The 20,544-nt window shown below is 37.0% G+C and overlaps 1 protein-coding gene across 3 annotated transcripts in view; it reads right to left on the bottom strand.

Moving 5' to 3' along the window:
* Positions 1 to 20,544, bottom strand: part of LOC120414983 (oxysterol-binding protein 1) — a 65,725-nt gene extending 45,181 nt beyond the window's left edge. The window contains exons 1-6 of one of the 3 annotated variants that reach the window (XM_039576333.2): positions 20,009 to 20,544; positions 15,182 to 15,271; positions 7,107 to 7,208; positions 3,416 to 3,604; positions 3,077 to 3,335; positions 2,854 to 3,013 (exon numbers count right to left, since the gene is read on the bottom strand). In XM_039576333.2, the coding sequence (XP_039432267.1) occupies positions 2,854 to 3,013; positions 3,077 to 3,335; positions 3,416 to 3,604; positions 7,107 to 7,208; positions 15,182 to 15,271; positions 20,009 to 20,214 (1,006 nt within the window). In that variant the 5' untranslated portion in view covers positions 20,215 to 20,544. The remainder of the gene's footprint in view (positions 1 to 2,853; positions 3,014 to 3,076; positions 3,336 to 3,415; positions 3,605 to 7,106; positions 7,209 to 15,181; positions 15,272 to 20,008) is intronic. The other 2 variants (XM_039576334.2, XM_039576335.2) reach the window with 2 other exon arrangements.

Genomic DNA, 20,544 nt, shown 5'->3' with positions numbered 1-20,544 from the left:
GTGGAGGTAAGAAAATAGGACACTCGCAAGGAACCAGAGCTATACGGTTCTGATCAAGATAATTCGGATGATCTAACAGAACTACGGATGTAGTTAGTTACGCTCCTTCCAGGATGTTCCTTACGTGGACGTCAACCGAAGAGCACGCAACAAGGTCAGTGCCATTGCATGCTCTTAGGTATCAATCCTTGGCCTGCGACTACCTAGTTATGCAAAAATGAAGCAATTTTGAAAAATTTTCATCGTTTTTTTGTTTTTCGGTTTTAGGTTTGCAAATCGTTTTTCGTAAATATCTTTTGACAGAAAAGGGCTACGGGGAAGATTTTCAATAGCGACTTATCGGAAGCTAAGAGGGATCGAATGCAACCGGAAGTGTCCAAATCCGTTCAGCCATTTCCGAGAAATCGAGGTGCAATTTTTTGGCCAATTTTCAAGTGATTTTATATGGCATTCCTCGGAGAGTCCAATATAAAATCACGTAAGAATACCCATTGGAACCGGTTCCACCTATCTCCGGGTGGCACATCTGGAACAGTATTTAGCAACAAGCGTAAACTTGGCATGCGACGGATCAAACTTCTTGATGTTGCATTTAGAGTGTCATTAAAAGATAATTGTGTCTCCTGGACTGTCCACGCTGGACAGGTTCCCAAGATTCTCTGGTGGTCACATTCGAAATCCATTTCTTCTCAAACACCTCTTACTATTATTGCGACATATGGTTTTATTAAAACAGTGTTTCAGAATTATTAATTTTTTCTACAGCGGTATCCCAGGACCTCTATTAAAACTGATCATCATTGATTCAAGGTTAAAGAAAGGAAGTTGTTTGAATCAATGGAATGAAAATTCTGCAAATCCACACCGTATGTACACAGTAAAAAAAACCATGGTAATATTACATCTGGGATTAGTACAACTTTCATGTCAGAAAAAGGTGTTATTTTATCTCTGAAAATGAAAAGTTTGCTGGTGAAACGTCACTTATTCAGTTTGCGCGAAACAATGTTTCGATATTTGTTTGGATCCTTTTCCCACTGTGCAATGTTCTGGGAGTTGCCTTTTAGAATTCAGTGGGTGAGGGAGAAACCTCTTATTAATCTCTTTTCTTGTTTAAGCGGTATACGTACTTCGGAAGGAACCGGTCAAGAAACATTTCTAATGGCCAGCAGCGGCAGTGAAAGCAAGCTAGAGAGGGTGAAGAAAAGCCCTAAAGAAATCGTTCCCTCTTCTTTGTTCTGCTGTTCTTAAAGTCATTTCTTGACCCCTTTCCTTGTGAGGTGCGTATTGGCCCGAAAACAACAGTGAGCGGGTTGGGATGGTATTACCACGGCAAATTGTGTCCTGGGCATTCGTGAAAATACAATGTCCCGTCCCGGTGGTGCTAGCCCACGTTTTTTTCTACCCTGCAGGTATAGAACTATGTGGTAGTTTGAATTCAAAACAGCTCAATGATTTCTCTACACGGTAAACTTTACGCAGTAGGCCTGGCCGCTTTAACATTTGTGGTTTTTCAATGCATTGTAATAACCTATTTGCACAGGTTTCTTGTAGACGACTATAACCGTTTTAAAACCTCAACTGTCAAAGCTGTATGGGTAAAACCCTTGTTTACATTTTAAAATGCAAATGTATAAAGCAATTAATAGTGTTCGGAATGTCAAAATTAAGTGCATGGAATAAATAAATTGTTAACTCCTTTGTTTGACGTCCTAGCCAAATTGTGTTTTCGAAAGAGTTGTTGTACTTGATAAGGACTATCTTTTCATGTTATTAACTTACAGAATGCCGACCTTCCAGGGTGTCAACCAAAGTCTAACTTTGTTGGATGACGTTTTAGGGCTTTGGTGTCTTAGGCAAAGTTGAAGAGGAGAAATTTTCATGGCGCAAAAATATTTTTAAATGGCAAGAAGTGTGCTAGGCGTAACCTAACCAAAGGAAATTACCAGTGAGAAATAAAAAATTTGCTTCGCCTTTTTTAACAATTCCCATACAATGTTGCGGAAAGAATTAAAAAAGGATATGTAATCTAATCTGTATCTTGATAAAGGATTATCTTATCGGTAAAGTAAAGATATGCAAATAGTAGTTCAACAAGAGTTCAATGAACTAGAAACAAAACAAATTTGTGATCTGCTTTTTACCCCGAACCAAATCCGCATAGCTTTAGTGAGTATGTTTTGATGCTATTTTATAATGTCGAAGGTAATCCTTGGAGGTAAGCCCTATTCGCTTTGTTTGTTTACATTCCAACGCCCAAGGCTCCAAAAAATTTGATGATCCTAGAACTTTCGGAACTAAATTTGATCAAATCTGTAATTTTTGCGATCAAAACCATCGTTCCAACGTTATTTTCGCGTGTAAAAAAAGTCGTCAAGAATTCCACGGAGGTAGTCGTTTTAAAAAAAATGTGGAACGATGTTTTCGGTCGCAGAAATTACAGATTTGTTCAGGACGAATTCTGAAAAATTTTAGGATCATCTAGACATTCCTAAAAATCCCTGGCAACAAGAATCGTCTCGAATGAATTGAGTTATGCCCGAGAACCAGCGAGTTGAAACTACCGCTCCCACTCTTTTGGGAGGCTTGGGCGTCCGTGTAAGTTGGACGTTCCAGTGTTAAAGCGATATTCGTAGTTAACTCCAGGAAGTCATTAGTAGTCAAAAAAGTAGTCTGCTTACGTACTTAAGCTGTTAAGCAGAAATGATCCGGGATCAGAATCATTCGACCTCATGCGGTAGACGCGTAAGTCTTAAGTTATGGATAACCCTGGATATCCCAACATAAACTCCGGTTATGACCTGGGACTTTTCTCCGTTTACCCAAGAAACCCAGATTAAAACGGGTACTCACTCGGTCGGTGACGGTGCGCTGCCTGCTCCAGGTGCGAGTGCTGCCTCGCCAGCTGCTCGACCATCTCCTCCAGATGCAGCTTCTGGTCGCGCTCGTGCTGCAGCATCTTGGACCACTTGTGGCCCTGGGTTTGCGCCGTCTGCAGGTAATCGGAACACGCCTGAAAGGTGCGACGAAAGTTAAAATTGTTGTATTCCAAAGTTTTTTGATGGGGTCGACTCACATTAATCATTGCATTCGATGATATCCGGAACAGCGTGGCCCGTTCGCTGACAATTTTCGTCTTGTTGGGTAGGTCTTCGCCGGATTCCAGCTCGTTCAAGGCTCGTTGCAGCGCCGAACCGTGCTTCGTAATTAGATCGTAGCACGTCTTTAGGTTCTCCAGCCGGACGGTCAACTCCCGCACCACCAGGTTCAGCTCCTCGCTCGGTATCGTGTTGGCCGCCGTGTCCTCCTCCTCTTCGTCGCTTTCCATGGCTCGTCTGGAAGAAGTGAGAAAGAAACCGGAAAACTTTTGTAATCCCTACCACAATTCTTAGCGGGAAAAACGGTGTCGACTTACATTGCTTTTGCTTTGGCCAGCTCCAACGCCGTCACCCAGGACTGCCGTTCCACCTCGTTGGCAGCTTTTATGTGGAACGTCTGGGTTCCGCCGTTCGATATCACAAAGGTGCACGAATCCACGGTGTGGATGAGGGCCCCGTGGAGGGATATTGTACCGCGACAGGTGTGTGTCATCTCCGCTTGATTCCTGTCGACGACGACGACGGAAAAGTTCGGCGCAAAAAAACATGCAAAAATAGAAAAAAAGAGAACAAGAAGGGAAAAAGAGCGACGCGACCAAGGTGACGTCGATATTAGTTTCACATTCGGGCCGACATTATGGCTAGCTTGAATAGTAGCAGGAAGAAGTGTAATGACTATCGAACAGAAGAAAGTTAAAAAAACAGGATGAAAATTACATTATGGTATTGTTAGAAATGAAAGCAGCAAGGTTTACCAGGCTCCGCCACCGATCAACTGTTATGTACAGGGAAAGAAAAAGCCAACCCCACCATCAACCATTACGTGTTTGTGTTGTTGTTGTGTGTTGAAAAAAAAAGTTGATTGATCTTCATCAATGTTCTTAAAAAGCTGCGCAAAGGAAAAGTCAAGCTGTCAGGAAGCATTAAACTAAGTCTAAATTGTAGGGTAAGCCAAAGAATTTGAAGCAAACGTTTGCTCGAGCTGAGCAATTGATCATCATCATAAATAATTAAAGATTTAGAGTCTCTGTGAAGTATGAAAATCCGGGTAGAAAACAAATCCTTTCTTTTCAGTAACTGTTGCAGTATGTTTCAAAAATGTTTGTTTTGGATTATTTTCAAACCACATCTTGGTAGTGAGCCGTTAGGCACAAGCGTTTCATATAGCTTACGTTTGAAAGTAGATAACATTTATATAAAATTCATAATAATTTTGAGTGGTTAATTGTCTGTAACATTAACAAGTACATTTAATCAATATTTCGTCACCGTCATTTTGATTGCAATCTTGAATTCAAAAAGGCCAAATCACTTTTTTCGAGCTCTAAGACCCAAAACAAAACAATGGAAACATTTTTTTTCGTGATTCGATGATCCGAAAATTCAAAATTTCAATCTACAGGTTGAGAAAAATAAATTCCAAAAAGTGTATAGTTATCAATAAACCATAAAAGCATAAAAAGTAAGGTAATCACTTTAATTATATAGCAATTCCTCACGAAAACAGCATGATTCGAAAAAAAAGTTCTCCGATCGGGCTTAAAATTTGTCTGGGGGTTCCTTGGCCGAAATAATTAGACCCGTATTTTTTTGTTTGGCCATTAGGGTGACCTACGCCGTGTTAGGGTGGTCCGAAAAATGGCAATTTCGTCGATTTTCGCAAAAACCACTTTTTTTCAAAAAATCATATCTCCGCGCCATTTCATTCGATTTAAGCTGTCTTAGGTGCAAAAGAAAGCTGATTAGTTTGGTTATTTGGGAAAATAGTAAGAAGTTCCAAAAATCTAGCATAACATTTGGAAAGTTAGTATGAAAACTTAAAATGCTGTTTTGAAGGTCTCGGGACCAAAGAGCCTATGTCCTAAAATATTATTATCAGATTTCTTGGAATGTTTTATATGACATATCAAAAAAATGGTGAATTTATGTTTTCAATACCCTGAGATACGATTTTTTGAAAATAAAAACTGGTTTTTTCGACGCGCCACGCGCAAGAATGGGAAAATTACGAAAACGGGAAATATCGAGTTTATTTTTTCACTAAAACTGCGCTAACTTCAAAATTTCAGCGATGACCTATACATGTTAGGGTACCAACATTTTCGTAATTAAAATACACTAATATGTATAGGTCATCGCTGAAATTTTGAAGTTATCGCAGTTTTAGTGAAAAAAGTCAGCGATGGTCCACGCTCCATACAAAAAAGATTTGTTTTGTATGAAACTATCCACGAGAGAGGGGGGCGAGTCTGAGATATCAAAAAAGTGTCCACGTGGTTTATGGTTCCTTTGTGCACAATATAATTTTAATTTTCAATATAATATTGAAATTATTAGATTTTTTTGAAATTTTGAAAATCATGAATTAAAAAAATAAAAGTTACAGGTTAAATGAAAAAATAACTAGTAATCTGACAAGTTTACTCACGATCCATTAATGTTTATTCAATTGTAAATAAAAAAAAGTATTTCTTTAAATAAATTTTGCAATTCCGGCAAATTAAAAAAATCCTTTTGGGAAGTATTTATCAACTAGAAATCTTTTTCACATTTTTGATCGTCAAAATTCCAATTGTTCATTTTTTCATGGTTTATTTGATGGAATCGGTTCACAGATGACCAGTGAACATAACTTTTCCAAAAGTTTGAAAAAATATTTATACAAGTCGTTTTTATGTAAGTTTTAAGCGAAAAATTGGTCCGGCCCGCGGGCCGGATTGATTTTTGACGTAAAATGTAGATAAAAACGACTTGTATAAATATTTTTTCAAACTTTTGGAAAAGTTATGTTCACTGGTCATCTGTGAACCGATTCCATCAAATAAACCATGAAAAAATAAACAATTGTAATTTTGACGATCAAAAATGTGAAAATTGAGCCAAAAAGGTTGGGCAGGCCTGAGTTATAGGCAGCCATGACAGATATAATCTGTATTTTACAGATTTTTCAATCCCTAAAACCACAAAAAGTTGTACATACAGATTTTTAAAAAATGATTATATTCAAAAATTTCAACAATTTAGTAATAGAATAATGCTTTAATATGGTTAAAAGCTTAAATTTGCTGTTAAAAATTTAAAAATATCTTCTATGGCTTCGAATTCAACATGATACAGATAAAATACAGATTTATTTTGAAGAAAATACAGATTTCCTATAAAATAATCTGACATCGTTTGTTATAGGGAAATTCGCTATATTCTGAGACGTTTGGCGAGTGCAGAGATAATCTAATGATCGCTTTTTTTATCACTCATTTGCAACACTGCTTCAATTCCATTTTTTGGTTCGTGATCCTTTCTTATCAGAGAAATTCATCAACAGTTTAGCAAAAAAAAAAAAAAAAAGAAAACACAATCTGTCTCATCTGTTATTCACTTCAAAGAAGAATAATGCTTTTCTGGGCAAAGTATACAATAGCTTTACTATGCGTTTAAATTTATCTCTGGATTGTGTAGTCATTTTTGAATTGAAAACAGCAAATTGTAAATAACAAATCTCACTAAGTTTTGATTCGAACACCAAGCTCGAAGCATCTGTTGTGCAATATCTCTAACCTGCTCTGTCAACATCCAATCTTTGACGACACATGATTACCGGCAATTTGCTAAAAAGTCTTCCCTCCACCATCGCCACCACCACCTTCTTTATGAGTTCTACCCTGATCAACAAGATAGGTGAAGAACAAATCACACACTGGCAGACACGTAGACACACAGAATCCGATTGCATTCTTGCCACAAACATTGTGAAAACGGCAAATGAGAGAGCAGTACTGAACTGTGGGTTAGAACTATCGTGAAATTATGATGAAAAAAGCAGCAGTCAGAAACGCAATTTTGCTTGCTTTTGTTCTGCTGGTTCTGATTTTTATTTGATTGTCGCGATTTTATCACTCAAATCATTTTATGTGTTTGTGAACCCTACCCTACAGAGAAACAAATAGAAAACAATAGAAACAATATAGACAAAAAACGAAACTCAAGAATGTGGGTTTATACGATTACTTTTTGCTTTTCTTTCGGTCTTTTTTCGATTCGGGTGGGGAAGCCAGTAGCCTAGTGGGCGAGTGAGGTGCCCGAATGCATTGCATCATGGATCCTTTGCTCCTGCAAAATTGGTTAATATATGCTAGATAGGGGGTTTGAAATAATACAGGTACGAAAAAGGAAAGAGAAAACAATTACAAGCGCGAGAAGCAGTGGAACTATGTACTTTTCTCTAATAACAAGCGCACTTCACTAGTCTTTTATTTCTAGCTTCTATTGTGTTTCTCATTTCGCGGAAGAACCGAAAAATTGCTCAATCTGCTCAAAATTAAATACAAATAAAGAAACATTCATAAAAATAGTGCTCGTCATTGAACTTTTGAGATGGGAGGACCTTGACCAACAAGTGTCAATACGTTTCGTGCACGTAATGAAGTGAAGCGATAAGAAATGAAATCACGCTGCATAAGAGGGGGAACTATCTGTAAAAAACTTCATTTAGACCAATTTTGTTTTTATAGTCTTTACATAATATTGAATTGCCAGCACCAAATGGACAATATTTCTCAGAACACATCATTATAAAATTTATGATGCTGCAATGTTGATGAATTCTTCGGAAAATTAAGACCTACGAGTATGAGTATTTAATCTTTTGAAATAGTTTTGATAACACAATAGCTTGGATGACAGATTGACGAGAAGTCAAGTCAAGTTCGAGTAAAGCCCATCTGGTGGGTGTGAGATATTCATGTCCATGATTGCTTTTAGTGCAAAAGGGCTCTAAATTAATCAAATTATTGTAATTAAGTTACATACCAAGGTTAAGTTTATTCTTTGTTATGAAATTTAACTACACAATATATCTAGACTATTTAAAAAAAAAGAACCAATAAACTAAATTTTCAGTTTTTGCATTTTGAGTGTTTTTTATACTCCTGACTCAAGGCGGTTTCAAAAACAACCAAAAAGCAAAAAATGGGAATTTGGTTTATTCGACCATTTTAACTTGAAATAAAATTTCCAATCGTACGAAATAATCAAAGTGTGTTGTTTGAAAGAACTAAAGCATCCATCAAAGTAGGAAGTAATAAATATCGAGAAATAAGAAATCGACAACCAGAGAGCCAATTGTCTTCATTTTCACAGCAAGTTTTTTATTTCCTTATTTGAATTTAACCTTGCCTTCTTCGAAAAACACACTCCACGAGTTCGATTAAAGAACTGCCCAAAGCCAACCCAAAACAAGTTTAACCCCGCCAGGGCAAAGTTAATCAATTCTCTCTGCAGCCTCGCAGCAGTAATTCCCAGAAGAGGAGGCACGTTTTCTGGTCTGGTTTAGTCATTCGGATGACAGAAAATCCGTTGCGTAGAAGTTTACACGGCAGACACAGACTATAAAACAATACTTTACATCTAAACGTGGTGAAGAGTTGAGTTTGCGCAGTGTTTTTTTTTTTGTAGGATACGTCTCTAGTCTCTATAGAGGTATAGTAAATACAAAATCAACAACAGCCGACCAAACGACTACTGCAGACAAACAACACGACAAATGTAAACAATTCAATCAATGGTTGCAGGGCTGGGTTTGTTCCCCGATGTGACCATTATTCTTCCCGACTATGGTGACATAATTCAGTGGCGTTGAAAGGGCACTGGGTTGTAAGATAAAGGAGGAGATTTCTCTTCGGATTGTGTCGCTAGGATGAATAGAAGCTTTCAGAGAGAATTTATAAGGTTTCATGATTTCAAATTTCAAACTAAGCAAACTCTCTAAATTACCAAGCGATACCACATGAAAATCATATCGGTTAAACTAAACTGAAAAAAATTACAATATTTCAAAAAGACATATACAAATTCATAAAAAAATATTTTATACATAAATCTTATGAAATAAACAAAAAGCTTATTCAAGTTACAGTCAATGTATTCAATCACTAAAGTAAGTGGGATGATGTTAAGTTGTTAAGAATTAAGGGGCAGTCGATGCCAGTATCGACAACAAGCAAGAATCCCGTTTTTCATCCTATTCGGATCACCAAAATTTCGTCTATTTCGCGAACTCCCATTCCAACTTCGATATCTCTGGAACCAGAAATCGTAGAAGGTTGATCTAGGATTCATTTTTAAGAAAAATCGTAGAATCGATTGAATATTCGTAGAATATTTCGTCGTGAGCCCAAAGCAACTTTTTGATTGTAGTTTTTCCGATATTAAAGAATTTTTCTTCAGAAAAGTCGCTGAAAATCAACGGTTTCATGTAAATATCTATCAAATTGTTTAATGAATGTGCCTTGAGAGACTCTAAATTACATATTTGACCAAAATTTTACCTAAAAATAAAAAAAAGAAGTGTCCGAACTGAATTTGCCACATTTGTAGCTTTCTTTGAAATAACCCCAAAATCCAAGCTGGAAACCCCAACACGACCGATTAAAAATCTTTTCTCTGGAGTTTGTCAAATTTGAGTCCTGAGCAAAAATCAGTGTTGTTTGACATATCGGAAAGTACACTTGAGAAATTATCGAAAATGGTCCATCAGAACCATGTTACGGATATTCCGGGTTGGTGGCAGGGTGGCCAAATGGCACCAGATTGTATTGAGGATGTCGAATTTGAGTTCCTGAGTCAAAATCAGTGTTGTTTGACATATCGGAAAGTGTACTTATGAAATTATCGAAATTGGTCCATCGGAACCCTTTTACGGATATTCCGGGTTGGTGGCAGGGTGGCCAAATGGCACCAGATTGTATTGAGGATGTCGAATTTGAGTTCCTGAGCCAAAATCAGTGTTGTTTGACATGTTTGAAGGTATACTTGTGATTTCTCCGAAATTAGTCCTTCGGAACCATGTTACGGATATTCCGGGTTGGTGGCAGGGTGGCCAAATGGCACCAAATCGTACTGAGGATGTCAAATTTGAGTTCCTGAGCAAAAATCAGTGCTGTTTGACATATCGGAAAGTACACTTGAGAAATTATCGAAAATGGTCCATCAGAACCATGTTACGGATATTCCGGGTTGGTGGCAGGGTGGCCAAATGGCACCAGATTGTATTGAGGATGTCGAATTTGAGTTCCTGAGTCAAAATCAGTGTTGTTTGACATATCGGAAAGTGTACTTATGAAATTATCGAAATTGGTCCATCGGAACCCTTTTACGGATATTCCGGGTTGATGGCAGGGTGGCCAAAAGGCACCATATCGTACTGCGGATGTCAAATTTGAGTTCCTGGGTAGAAATAAGTGTTGTTTGACATTTCTGAAGTCATATTAGACTTGATGTAGAATTCGACATCCGTTCCTGTGTAGTCTGTTCTGGAAGGGTGGCCAATTCATATCCGTAGGTTTTGGATCAAAGGAATATGCCTAATATGTCCAGAACAAGTCTTGGAGCAAATTTGGATGGTTTTTGTGAAGAATTTATGATAATAATCATGATTTGTAGATTTGGTTGCATACCCGGACAAAAACCTACCCCACTAAGATCCGGAATATCTCCGTGGCCAAGTGACCGATTCCGGATTTCTGAATTTCTGATTTCTGAGATTCTGAAAATAGAGATTTGTCCGGTTCTTTTGAGGAATGAACGAACTTATTTGGTCAAAAGAGGCCAAAGATACAGCATTTTTAAGGTTTTTTTTTCGGTATCTCGCATCAGACGTTCGGACTGTAAGGGTCCAGCCTCGATTATCCGAAGGTTTCGGAAAAAAAACACTTCGGATAATCGAACCGAATATGACCCGAAACATGCTCTAAAGTGATTTAGATTTTTTTAAACCAAGATAGTGGCCAAAATGGCGGTGTTGAAAACATGTTTTGTTATGCTTAAACGCAATCAACAACACAAATTTGAAAAAAATGGGGTCGCAGAACTCGAATTTAAAATTATAGTAAGAAAATTAAAAATACGATTTTTTATCATTATCCCGGGCAGACGGTAGCGGGAAATATGCCCATTTTAAGCCTAATAAGCGATCGTGTTTGAATGATGCTGGATAATCTGGATTGTTGCTTGAAATTCACTAAAACCAAGTACACCAATGAGTAGAGCAACTTTTTGTGAACATTTCTGTTTATTTTCAGTTTTATTAAAAGTTATGCTATTCCTTTTACAAGCATTTAAAAAAAATATTTCAAAAAAGCATTAATTTTTCTATTTTCAGCTTAGTTTTTTTTCTTCCAGTGCTCTTTTGGGTTTGCTTAGTGCTGCCAAAATTGATGAAATTTTAAGCGAACAGTCACGAAAAGTAACATTTTTAGCGAAAGGTTCCTGGCAGCACTTGCTCACTCCAACAGGCGCTGCACCAGCATGTTGGTGGAGTTGGTGGCCACCCTTTGTTCTTTATTTGCCCTCGCTCCTCGCTTGGAATGGGTATTCAAAATTCAAACGTCAGATGACTTAGCCCGTTTGTTTTTTTATGGCGCTTGCTAATTATTTACATTTTTTGGGATTATATTTCAAGTGAGTGACTAACTAATGTGCGAAAGAACATGTTGCCGGTAGTTGGAAGCAATTTTATATCTTAAGCGCTTTGAAATCGTTAGCGCAAGTGAAAAGATATTGATGGCAACTTTCGTTAAGCAGTTAACCTCTGATCTTGCGTGTGGATGTGTGTGCCACCAACAATGATGAGAAATGGTCTCGCAAAATAGAAATTATGATCAAAAGTGCATTAAATTTGATCTTTTTGACCAGTAAATGACATAAATTTGCGTGCTTACTCGAGGCGGTGCTGTTGCTGTTAAGTTTATAGCCTAAAAAGTATTTTTGGAGCTTAAACCGAGCATCAAACTCTCCATATGACGAAGATAGGTGTTTGATTAGAAAAGGTTTATTTCCCCTAATAACAAAATTTCAATAACAAATACTGTTAAAATAACAGAAAGTGTTATGGAATCTTCTTGAAAAATACATTTTTGCATAAGAGTTTAATAACAGTTTATGTCATCATAGCAACATTTGTTATTAAGCTGATACTGGTTGAAAGCCAAAACATAAAATTATCGAGTCAGGACTGTAACACGCAAAAAAAAAGGCCCGAATACAAATTTGAGCATTAACTTAGCGTATGATGGATATTTTTAATGATGATAAAATTTTGTAAAACATGAAGGTTGTATCAAATTTTGGCAAAATTTATGGAAATATTTTTATTATAATTTTAAAAAATCTCAGTAGATGGTGTGCATTTTTTAAATGGGAATTACATTCAGAAATTTTGAAGAAAGTCACTTTTATTTCAGGAATTTTAAAATGTTCTTGCCTATATTGAAAGAAAATAGATATTTTTAGGGAAATTGTTCTCTACAATGTGATTGATTCGAAAATGTTTTAACTTGTCATGGACCATGGTGTAATATGGCAGAATATTGAACATTTTTTGGGAAACTTTTGGGTTATTAATAGCTTTTTAATTAAATACGCTACATCCAAAATTCAGAGTCGAGAGAATCGTTCCCTCAAATTTTGTTGAGGTCTCAGAGTCAAAATCGAAAGAATAATCCACACCATCACAACAAATGTGTTCAATCGTTAATTGAAACAATAATGCTCCAACAAGTGTTATACATCGACATCAGACCTCTTCTTAGCTACCAAGCTGTGGTGGTCAGCAGAGGTTAGTTTGGTCTCTGGTTCGATTCCCGTAGTCGACACTTTTGGTTTTTTTTTTGTTTTGACGGCTTTTTTGCAAATGAACCTTGAGGGAATAATTCTTTCGCCCAACTCGAGCTGTGTTATCTGTGTCCGTTAATGATACCACTTTTGTTTCGACTCGAGGCTATTGTTCTCTCGTACGGGCACTGCCCAGTTTTGGGTGTAAGTTTAGCATTTTTAATGCTCAAATTGGTTGCTGTATTTGGCAATAAGTTGCTGTACACAATTGTACAAAGAGAAGATTTTTTTCGGCTGTCTTTGTTCTTCCAGTTTTGATTTTGGGGTTATTTCGAAGGAAGTTAGAAATCTGGTAAATTTGGCTTTATAAATTTTTATTGATGGTCAAATATGTAAGTTATAGGCATATTCATAAGTAATTTGATGGATATGCACATAAATACATCGATTTTTAACGACTTGTCTTAAGAAATATCGTATAAAATAGAAGATAAATCTTCAAAAAAGTTGCTCTAGTTTCCCCGACGAAATATTTCGATGAACCCCACAAAATGACGAAAAAGAGCCTTTCTTTCATGGTGTAAAATATCAGACTTGCCGTTCTGCGACACACACTTTAATTGAAAATTAAAGACCCCAAATGCATATCGTTTTGCATACCTACAAGGTCAAAACTTCAAGACATAGGTTGATGGGTTACCCTACCCCAAATTAGTTAAATTTGATCGGTCACAAGCCTGTTCCATGTTGTTTGAAAATATTTGAAGATTCTCTCTTCGCCATATTGGACGCCATCTTGGGTCGCCGTAATCGATTTTCATGGTCATATTCGGGTTTATCGGCCCGAAATTAGTTAAAATCGACACGTCGACAACCTTCATACTGTGATATTGTTGACTTCTCTATATAGCCGCCATATTGGTCGCCATCTTGAATATCTCGCTTCCCTTAAGGAATCCGGCTTCGTGACCGAGATATTCGGACTCAGCAGGGTCGATTTAGTCTAGATCCATCAAAACCTGACCTGTTACACGATTTGCCGTTAGACACAAGAAAATAAGCCCTTTTTCAATTTCGTGCCTTGACTAACATGGATGGGTTGCGCTCAAATGTAGACTATCAGCCCATTTTGATCAGAACGATTCGAAAAACATAGCGGAACACGCTATGTCTTTAGAGTGGCGATGCTATGGAAAATACTCGTATTTTTTCCGTCCAAATGTCAGTTCAAGACTTACTTAAGTAAACTTACCGTCGGCGTGCCATCCGATCATTGATGCTATTGGGAAGGACTTGCGTAGCAAATTGGCTTGATTCTACAACACTTTTCGATTGACAGAATTTAGCAACTCGATCTATGCCCTATAAACACATTCTTCAAATATCAATTGATGATAGTTGACTTCCATTAAGTCTAAGAATTTCAATCGTTTCATCCTCTTCAACGTTAAAATAATCAAAAACGGAATGCAAGACCTCTCTTAACCTTGGCAAAAATTTACATGTTTGTCCCAAAATAGATCAGACTTTCGGGCAATTAAAGCACCAGTCGAATGTTGAGTGTTTGAGGTGGCGATGGTGGTGATTTATTTCGCCCTAATTTACGACCTCCTTGTCGATGGAGAACCGGAATCTATTAAAAGAGTTTAACGGTGCAAGCACTGGATAAAAATAGCATTTTTGTAAATATATAGCCAAAGATAGCACCCGAAACAAAATGCATGCGTATTGCGTAAGTGGTTGCGGCTTGACTGATTTTAAAACCTGCTGATTGGCAGGAGCGAAGATGATGATTATACCGTTGTGTGGTGTAAGGCTGTGCTAAATTGAAAGGTGGAAAGGTTTGCTGTTAAGATTAGTAGTTGAGACAAGCAGGTTAAAACAAAGCGCAGATCAGGTGCATGCAACAAAACATTCCAACTACTTTAGATCAAGTCTAGAGCAAGATAAAAGAGAGTAGAGAAAAGGAAAATAAAAATGAATGGAAAATTATGCCAAATTAATTACAACACTTAGGCTAAAATGATGTAAATCTGGGGGTTGCGTAAAGAGAGATTCAAGTCCAACGTTGTCAGCGGTTTGTCCTTTGAATGCATGATATTCAATGAGATAGACAGAGAGTGTTGGCGCGCAAAAAAAACTAGCTAGAAATAAGAAATGTAGACTTCCGAAAAAAGATTTTAGCACTTGCAGTTACAACGAATGATAGAGGCAAATATACTGAGAGCAATAATGATTGAGCAATTTTCGTTCTAATCGTAAATGAGATTCAGTTTGGTTTCGTTTATTTTTGCTTGTTGGCAATCGATGAAGAAAAAAACGGAAACGGAATAACGAAAACAAGAAGAGTAAGCCGAAAAAAAGGCGCTTCCAAAAAGGGAAGAAACATTGCATGTTTCGGTCTTTTTCGAACACTTTTTTTTTGCTCTTATCCTTCTGGTTTGATTGGTTTGTTTTAGTGGGGCTCTACTCACTCCGCTCGGGGGCCTTTCCTGCGACGTCGTATAGATAATTTGCCCCCGGCACCTCTGCCCCCTGCGTTCGCTCCGGCTCCGTGTTCAGCCCTGTTTTAATAGCAAACCCCAGAGTCAAATCAATTTTGGGTTCATGAATTTGAGTGTGTGTGTTTTTTTTTGGTTTGATGAAAATTTGAGTAAAGAAAACGAAAAAAAAAAAACTGAAATGACGATGACATTGTGAATCACAGAACAGAAGATAAAAGAAGAGTTTCGAAAGAAAGAAGAAAAAGGAAAGATAAGAAGCGATACTAGACGAAGATAAGGAAAGGGGGTTAGAGAAGAAGAACAAGAAGAAGAAAACACGTTGTTGATGCCACAGAGACACTAACACACGTCGCCACTTTCTTGAGATATACTTTTTTATCGGATTACGGATCAGGATCAGTTTTGGTGGAACCGGGATTGGCGGCCAGGATTAGTGCGTTGGTGTGATTAGTGTTTCGTACAATCGTGAGAGACGTCATGCACACAACCATTCGGAAATTATAAATACAATTGATAACACTATTAATAAACTACCAATTCAAAAACTAATAGTAAAACAGAGGGCTTTTGTTAATTTGATTTGGTTAACCGCGGTGGATTTTCTTGAAATAATTCGAACTGTCAAAAATCCACCAAAGCATCTACCACATTGAACGCACAAAAATCTGTGGTAGAAAAGTATCCACCGGTAGATGCTTTGGTGGGTTTTTGACAGTTAGAATTATTTCAAGAAAACCCACCGCGGTTAACCAAATCAAATTAACAAAAGCCCTCAGAGTTTAAATTTTACCGTAAGAAAGCAACCCCAAATAATAGTTAAAACAGTTCACGGTTCAGTCTGAGCTATACACATTTAATATTTCTGAAAATTTAAACCAGTTTTGAAACATTGAACAAAATGAATCCAAACTTCAGAAATAATCGTTTACAACATTCAAGAAAGTCTTCTACTGGAAACTAAACAAATTTGAATGTTGTTTCACAAAGACCGGAAATTGATTTCATTTCTTTTTCTTATTTGAATAAAGAGCAATTCCAGCACAAATCAGGAATTTTTCTATTAGTTTTGTACCTGACCCTCTTAAATTTCAATGAAATTTTTTGGACATGTACATATAAGCCATTTTTGTGTATATGGAGCCAATTGTACTCGAAAATAATATTTGAGATGGGCGTAAGTTGTTTAAATATTTTTGTATTTTGTAATTTAAAAATTGCTGTATCTCGAAGCCGTTGCATCGTATCAAAAAGTGATCAAAGACAAACTTATAAGAAATTGGACGGGCTTTCTGAAAAAATACACTGAAATAAAAACACACACCACTTCTATGAGAATTTTTTTATTTTTAAGCTTAAAAGTTAAATTTTAAGGTGATGTCACGAATTATTTTCTTTACGATTCTTGTGAAGATACATCAGTTATAAAAATAAAAATGTTGAAAAAATAGGTTTTTGGTCAGACTTGATTTTTCAGTCTCGTAAATATTTTTACCGGGAAGCTCGTCCAATTTCCCATAAATTTGCGTTTGACAGCGTTTTAACTCGTTTTAATATTTACTATCCAGGTTTCTACCACACTAAAAAACATATTCTATTTTCAGTTATCAGCAATGTTATTAAACTTATATCTGTGGAGACTTTTATGTAAAATTTTGAATCGATTCCCGCGTTTGGTTTTTACAAATTTTCTTCTAAAAAAAAAAACTTCTAGACCACTTTCAAAAAACAGCTTTAGTAAATGATTTTTGATTTTTTTAGGAGAGACATTCCATCCTGCATTTTTCGTCAGTCTGTTTGTAACAGAATGCTATTTTGCTCTTTTCACAAAAAAATGAACGAAAACAAATCGTGACATCACCCTAAGATTTAACTTTTAAACCTAAAAATCAAAAAATCATAAAAGTGATGTGTATTTTTATTTCAGTGTATGTTTTTTTTTCAGAAAGCACTTCCAATTTCCTACAAGTTTGTCTTTGACCACTTTTTGATACGATGCAACGGCTTCAAGATACAGTAATTTTTCTATACAAAAATATTTAAACAACTTACGCCCTTCTCAAATGTTATTTTCAAGTACAATTGGCTCCATGTACACAAAATGGCTTATATAGGCCTAGTAAAACATGTCTACAAAGTTTCATTGATATCGGAGAGGGTCAGGTACAAAAGTACCAGAAAAAAATCTTGATTTGAGCTGGAATTGCTCTATAATACAATTCTACAATCAATTCTTACCCTATGTGAAAAAAGCTCACCCTTTTCACCTTATCTTCATAATAAGATATACAGTGATAACTGAGTGAAAAGCTGCACAGTTACCCATTCAGTCAAAACAGTCGCAGCAAAAATAATTTTTATTGCATAATATTGATTCAAACTTTTCCCTAACATCATGTTCTGTTTGCGGTATCATGACAAATTTAGAACACGGAAACAATCGGAAAACAACAGTTAGAGTATTCCAAAATCCACTTGCAAACTTGTTAGTGCATGATTTAAGATAGTACAACGGTGACAATTCACTATTTGTTACATCTGGGTGATTTGAATACCTTGCATAGCCATTTATTTTTTAAACATTATCAACATCCATTACACTTAAGATATGTACATTTTTTACACTGATAATAATAAAAGAACAAAAGATTGTCGAGGAAAAATCATCAATATTCAATAATAATTACAGAAATTAATGGGCAAAACAAACACACACACACACACACTCTATTATATGTACAAAAGGAGAGGTGAGCGCATGAAACAATAGAGGGCAAATAAACAGTGATGCATTATGAAAGTGTTCATGTGCTACGAGACGTACGATGACGGAACAGAAAATCGATTTTCGGTGGCAACTAATCGTTCTTTCACAAGTCACAAGCAAGGTGTGCTGGTGGAGAATGCGTGCAGTAAATTATCCCAACAAAAGTTTCTGAAAGGGAAGGCTGTATTTGAGAGCCTATATTATTAAATTTAAAGGCAGGCTAATGATGCAAACGAACAAAATATGGTGCACAAGGTCAGTTCTAGGAGGGTGGGATTTGTGCCAATTTTGTGCAGTGTGCTTTGAAATGATACGATATTTTATACATTACAAATACAGTTCAACTAATTGATTCTGAACATAGATACGGCCGAAATCTCGACAAGATTTGATTGCCGTGATAATTTGGGGTGGCCCATAATTGGAACCGGGCACGCAGCTAATCGATAAGCCGAAGTCAATTTGCGCCATTGAGGACTGCTCTAGGTGTTGTAACGTGATTGTCGTCGCAACGGAAGCGTCATTTGCTTAATCGTTCGTTGCCATCCATACGGACCAAGTGGCAATCATGAATGGATTGTCTGTTTGGGTACAAAGTCTGCCCTGCCACCAGCTGGGCATTGGCGAGGCCTATACAATGTCAGCTGTTGCCCAAGGACGGACAGCTGTACCTGGGTCGAAGTGGTGGGACAGGGAGGGGCTAGTATCAACCGGTCGACCCACAGCTGATAAGGATCGAACCATTTTCAGGAAGCAATTTTTAGGAATGTGGGAATCATGATTGTTTTTTTATGAGTTTATTAATTTTCGAGAAATGCGTTTTTGTTTTTTTTTAATAGTACAATTTGAAAATCCAATAACAAAAATAACATGCTGAGACAACAAATATAGAAGAAGGCGATCGTAAGATTGGCCAATGAAAAACGTATTTTCTAATCAAGAAAAACTTGGCCCAGAAATGTTGTATAACAAGAAGCCAAATAAATAGTATAAGGAAAAAAACAAATATATCTGAATAAGTTATCATTTTAGCGTGGACATAAGAGATCAAAAATGGTTTTATTCCTCACATCAAAAAATCTTAGAAATGCCCAATTAAGATATCATGAAAATATCTTTCAAATATCATAAAGAGGCTTTTTACAGATAGCAGTAAATCAAGCACCTAAAATGCATAAAGTTTATCCCGGAATTTGCACTTTTCAAACACAACTTTTAATCTCCAGCACTTAGAATGCAGATAATTTTTCACCAAGCAATGCTTGAACACGTTTTTAAATTTCAAGATTTTACAACAACTGCCGGCTAGTTGAAATGTCTCGATATTTACTAAACTGTTGCTGAGAAAAAATTACATTGCTACTAAATCTTTTTTCTTTGCATCTTCTGCAAACCACCGAAAAACTTATTGCGAATAAGCGTTACAAAAACTAAAATATTAAATATCAGTTTGAGAATAACACTACCACGTGCTTCATGAATCATTTGTATTTAAAAAAAAGTCAAACGTTTTAATGCTTATCAGTGCGTGATAACCTGGTCCGATTTCAATTTTTTTTTTTGTTGCAAATCGTTAAAGGAACTGAGTTGAACGAATACTCTTGAAAACGCTTGATAAAAAGTTCAAGCCACTTAACTTTTCATCAATGTAGAAAATTTTACTCAAATTTTATGTACAATTTCACAAAAAAAAAAGTGTGTTCGTGTGCTGGCGTTTCTGTGACGAGAGGATCGGGGGAGTAGTTTTTTTTGGGGTAATTTGTTTCGTGTGTTAAGAGCAGGCCATTCGAATACATTCGGAAGAAAAAAATAATCAGGAAGAAGAGCTTGTAATGAAGTTCTTAATGGTGTTAATGGTTGGTGGTGACGATGATGATGAGACACGAAAAGTTCCAGAAGTAAATATAACAAAATGATTTTTATGGAAAAAACAGGGTAGTGGGTTATGAAATGAAAAAAAAAATCGTCGGAGATTACGACTGAGGTTGGGTTGGGGGGTGGTGGGTTGAGGAGAATGCTCTGGGCTCTCTTACCTGTAATAGGACAGCACTCCCTTGGACAAAACGAACCACCGCTTCTGGTAACCCTTGAGGTAATTTGTCCACTTGAGCAGCCAACCCTTCATGTCGGGTTCGGATTGGGTGGCCGCTGTGGCACCACCTCCAGCAGCGGAACTGGCCGCAGGCGGGCCTGCTGCAGCGCCACTGGCCCCTCCTCCCTTGACCACCACTTCGGACATTTTGCACGGTTCTCCACCTCACTTCTGGGACTCAGCCCGCAGAGAAAAACAGATTTTGCAACGAAAAAAAAAAAAACACTTTCACCCCCCTAAAGGCAAACAACAAGTCACTGTTTCCGCCCAGGAAACCGCTCCCAGCACACGGAATTCACACACAATCGATGCCCCCGAAATCGGACAAAACACGGGCCCGCAATATAATCCTCGGAAAGGTTCCGTTTAGCCACTAGGAAATTAAATTAATCCGCGACGACTTCTCAACCATCGGCCACGTCCACCATTTTTTCGCGATGAAAAGTGAACCAAGAGCGACGTCGTGAAAAGCACTTT

Source organism: Culex pipiens, chromosome 2, assembly GCF_016801865.2.
Source record: "Culex pipiens pallens isolate TS chromosome 2, TS_CPP_V2, whole genome shotgun sequence".
NCBI classification, from domain to species: Eukaryota; Metazoa; Arthropoda; class Insecta; order Diptera; family Culicidae; genus Culex; species Culex pipiens.
The sequence above is the reverse complement of the archived record's forward strand: the minus strand, read 5'-3'. Positions and strand labels throughout refer to the sequence as shown.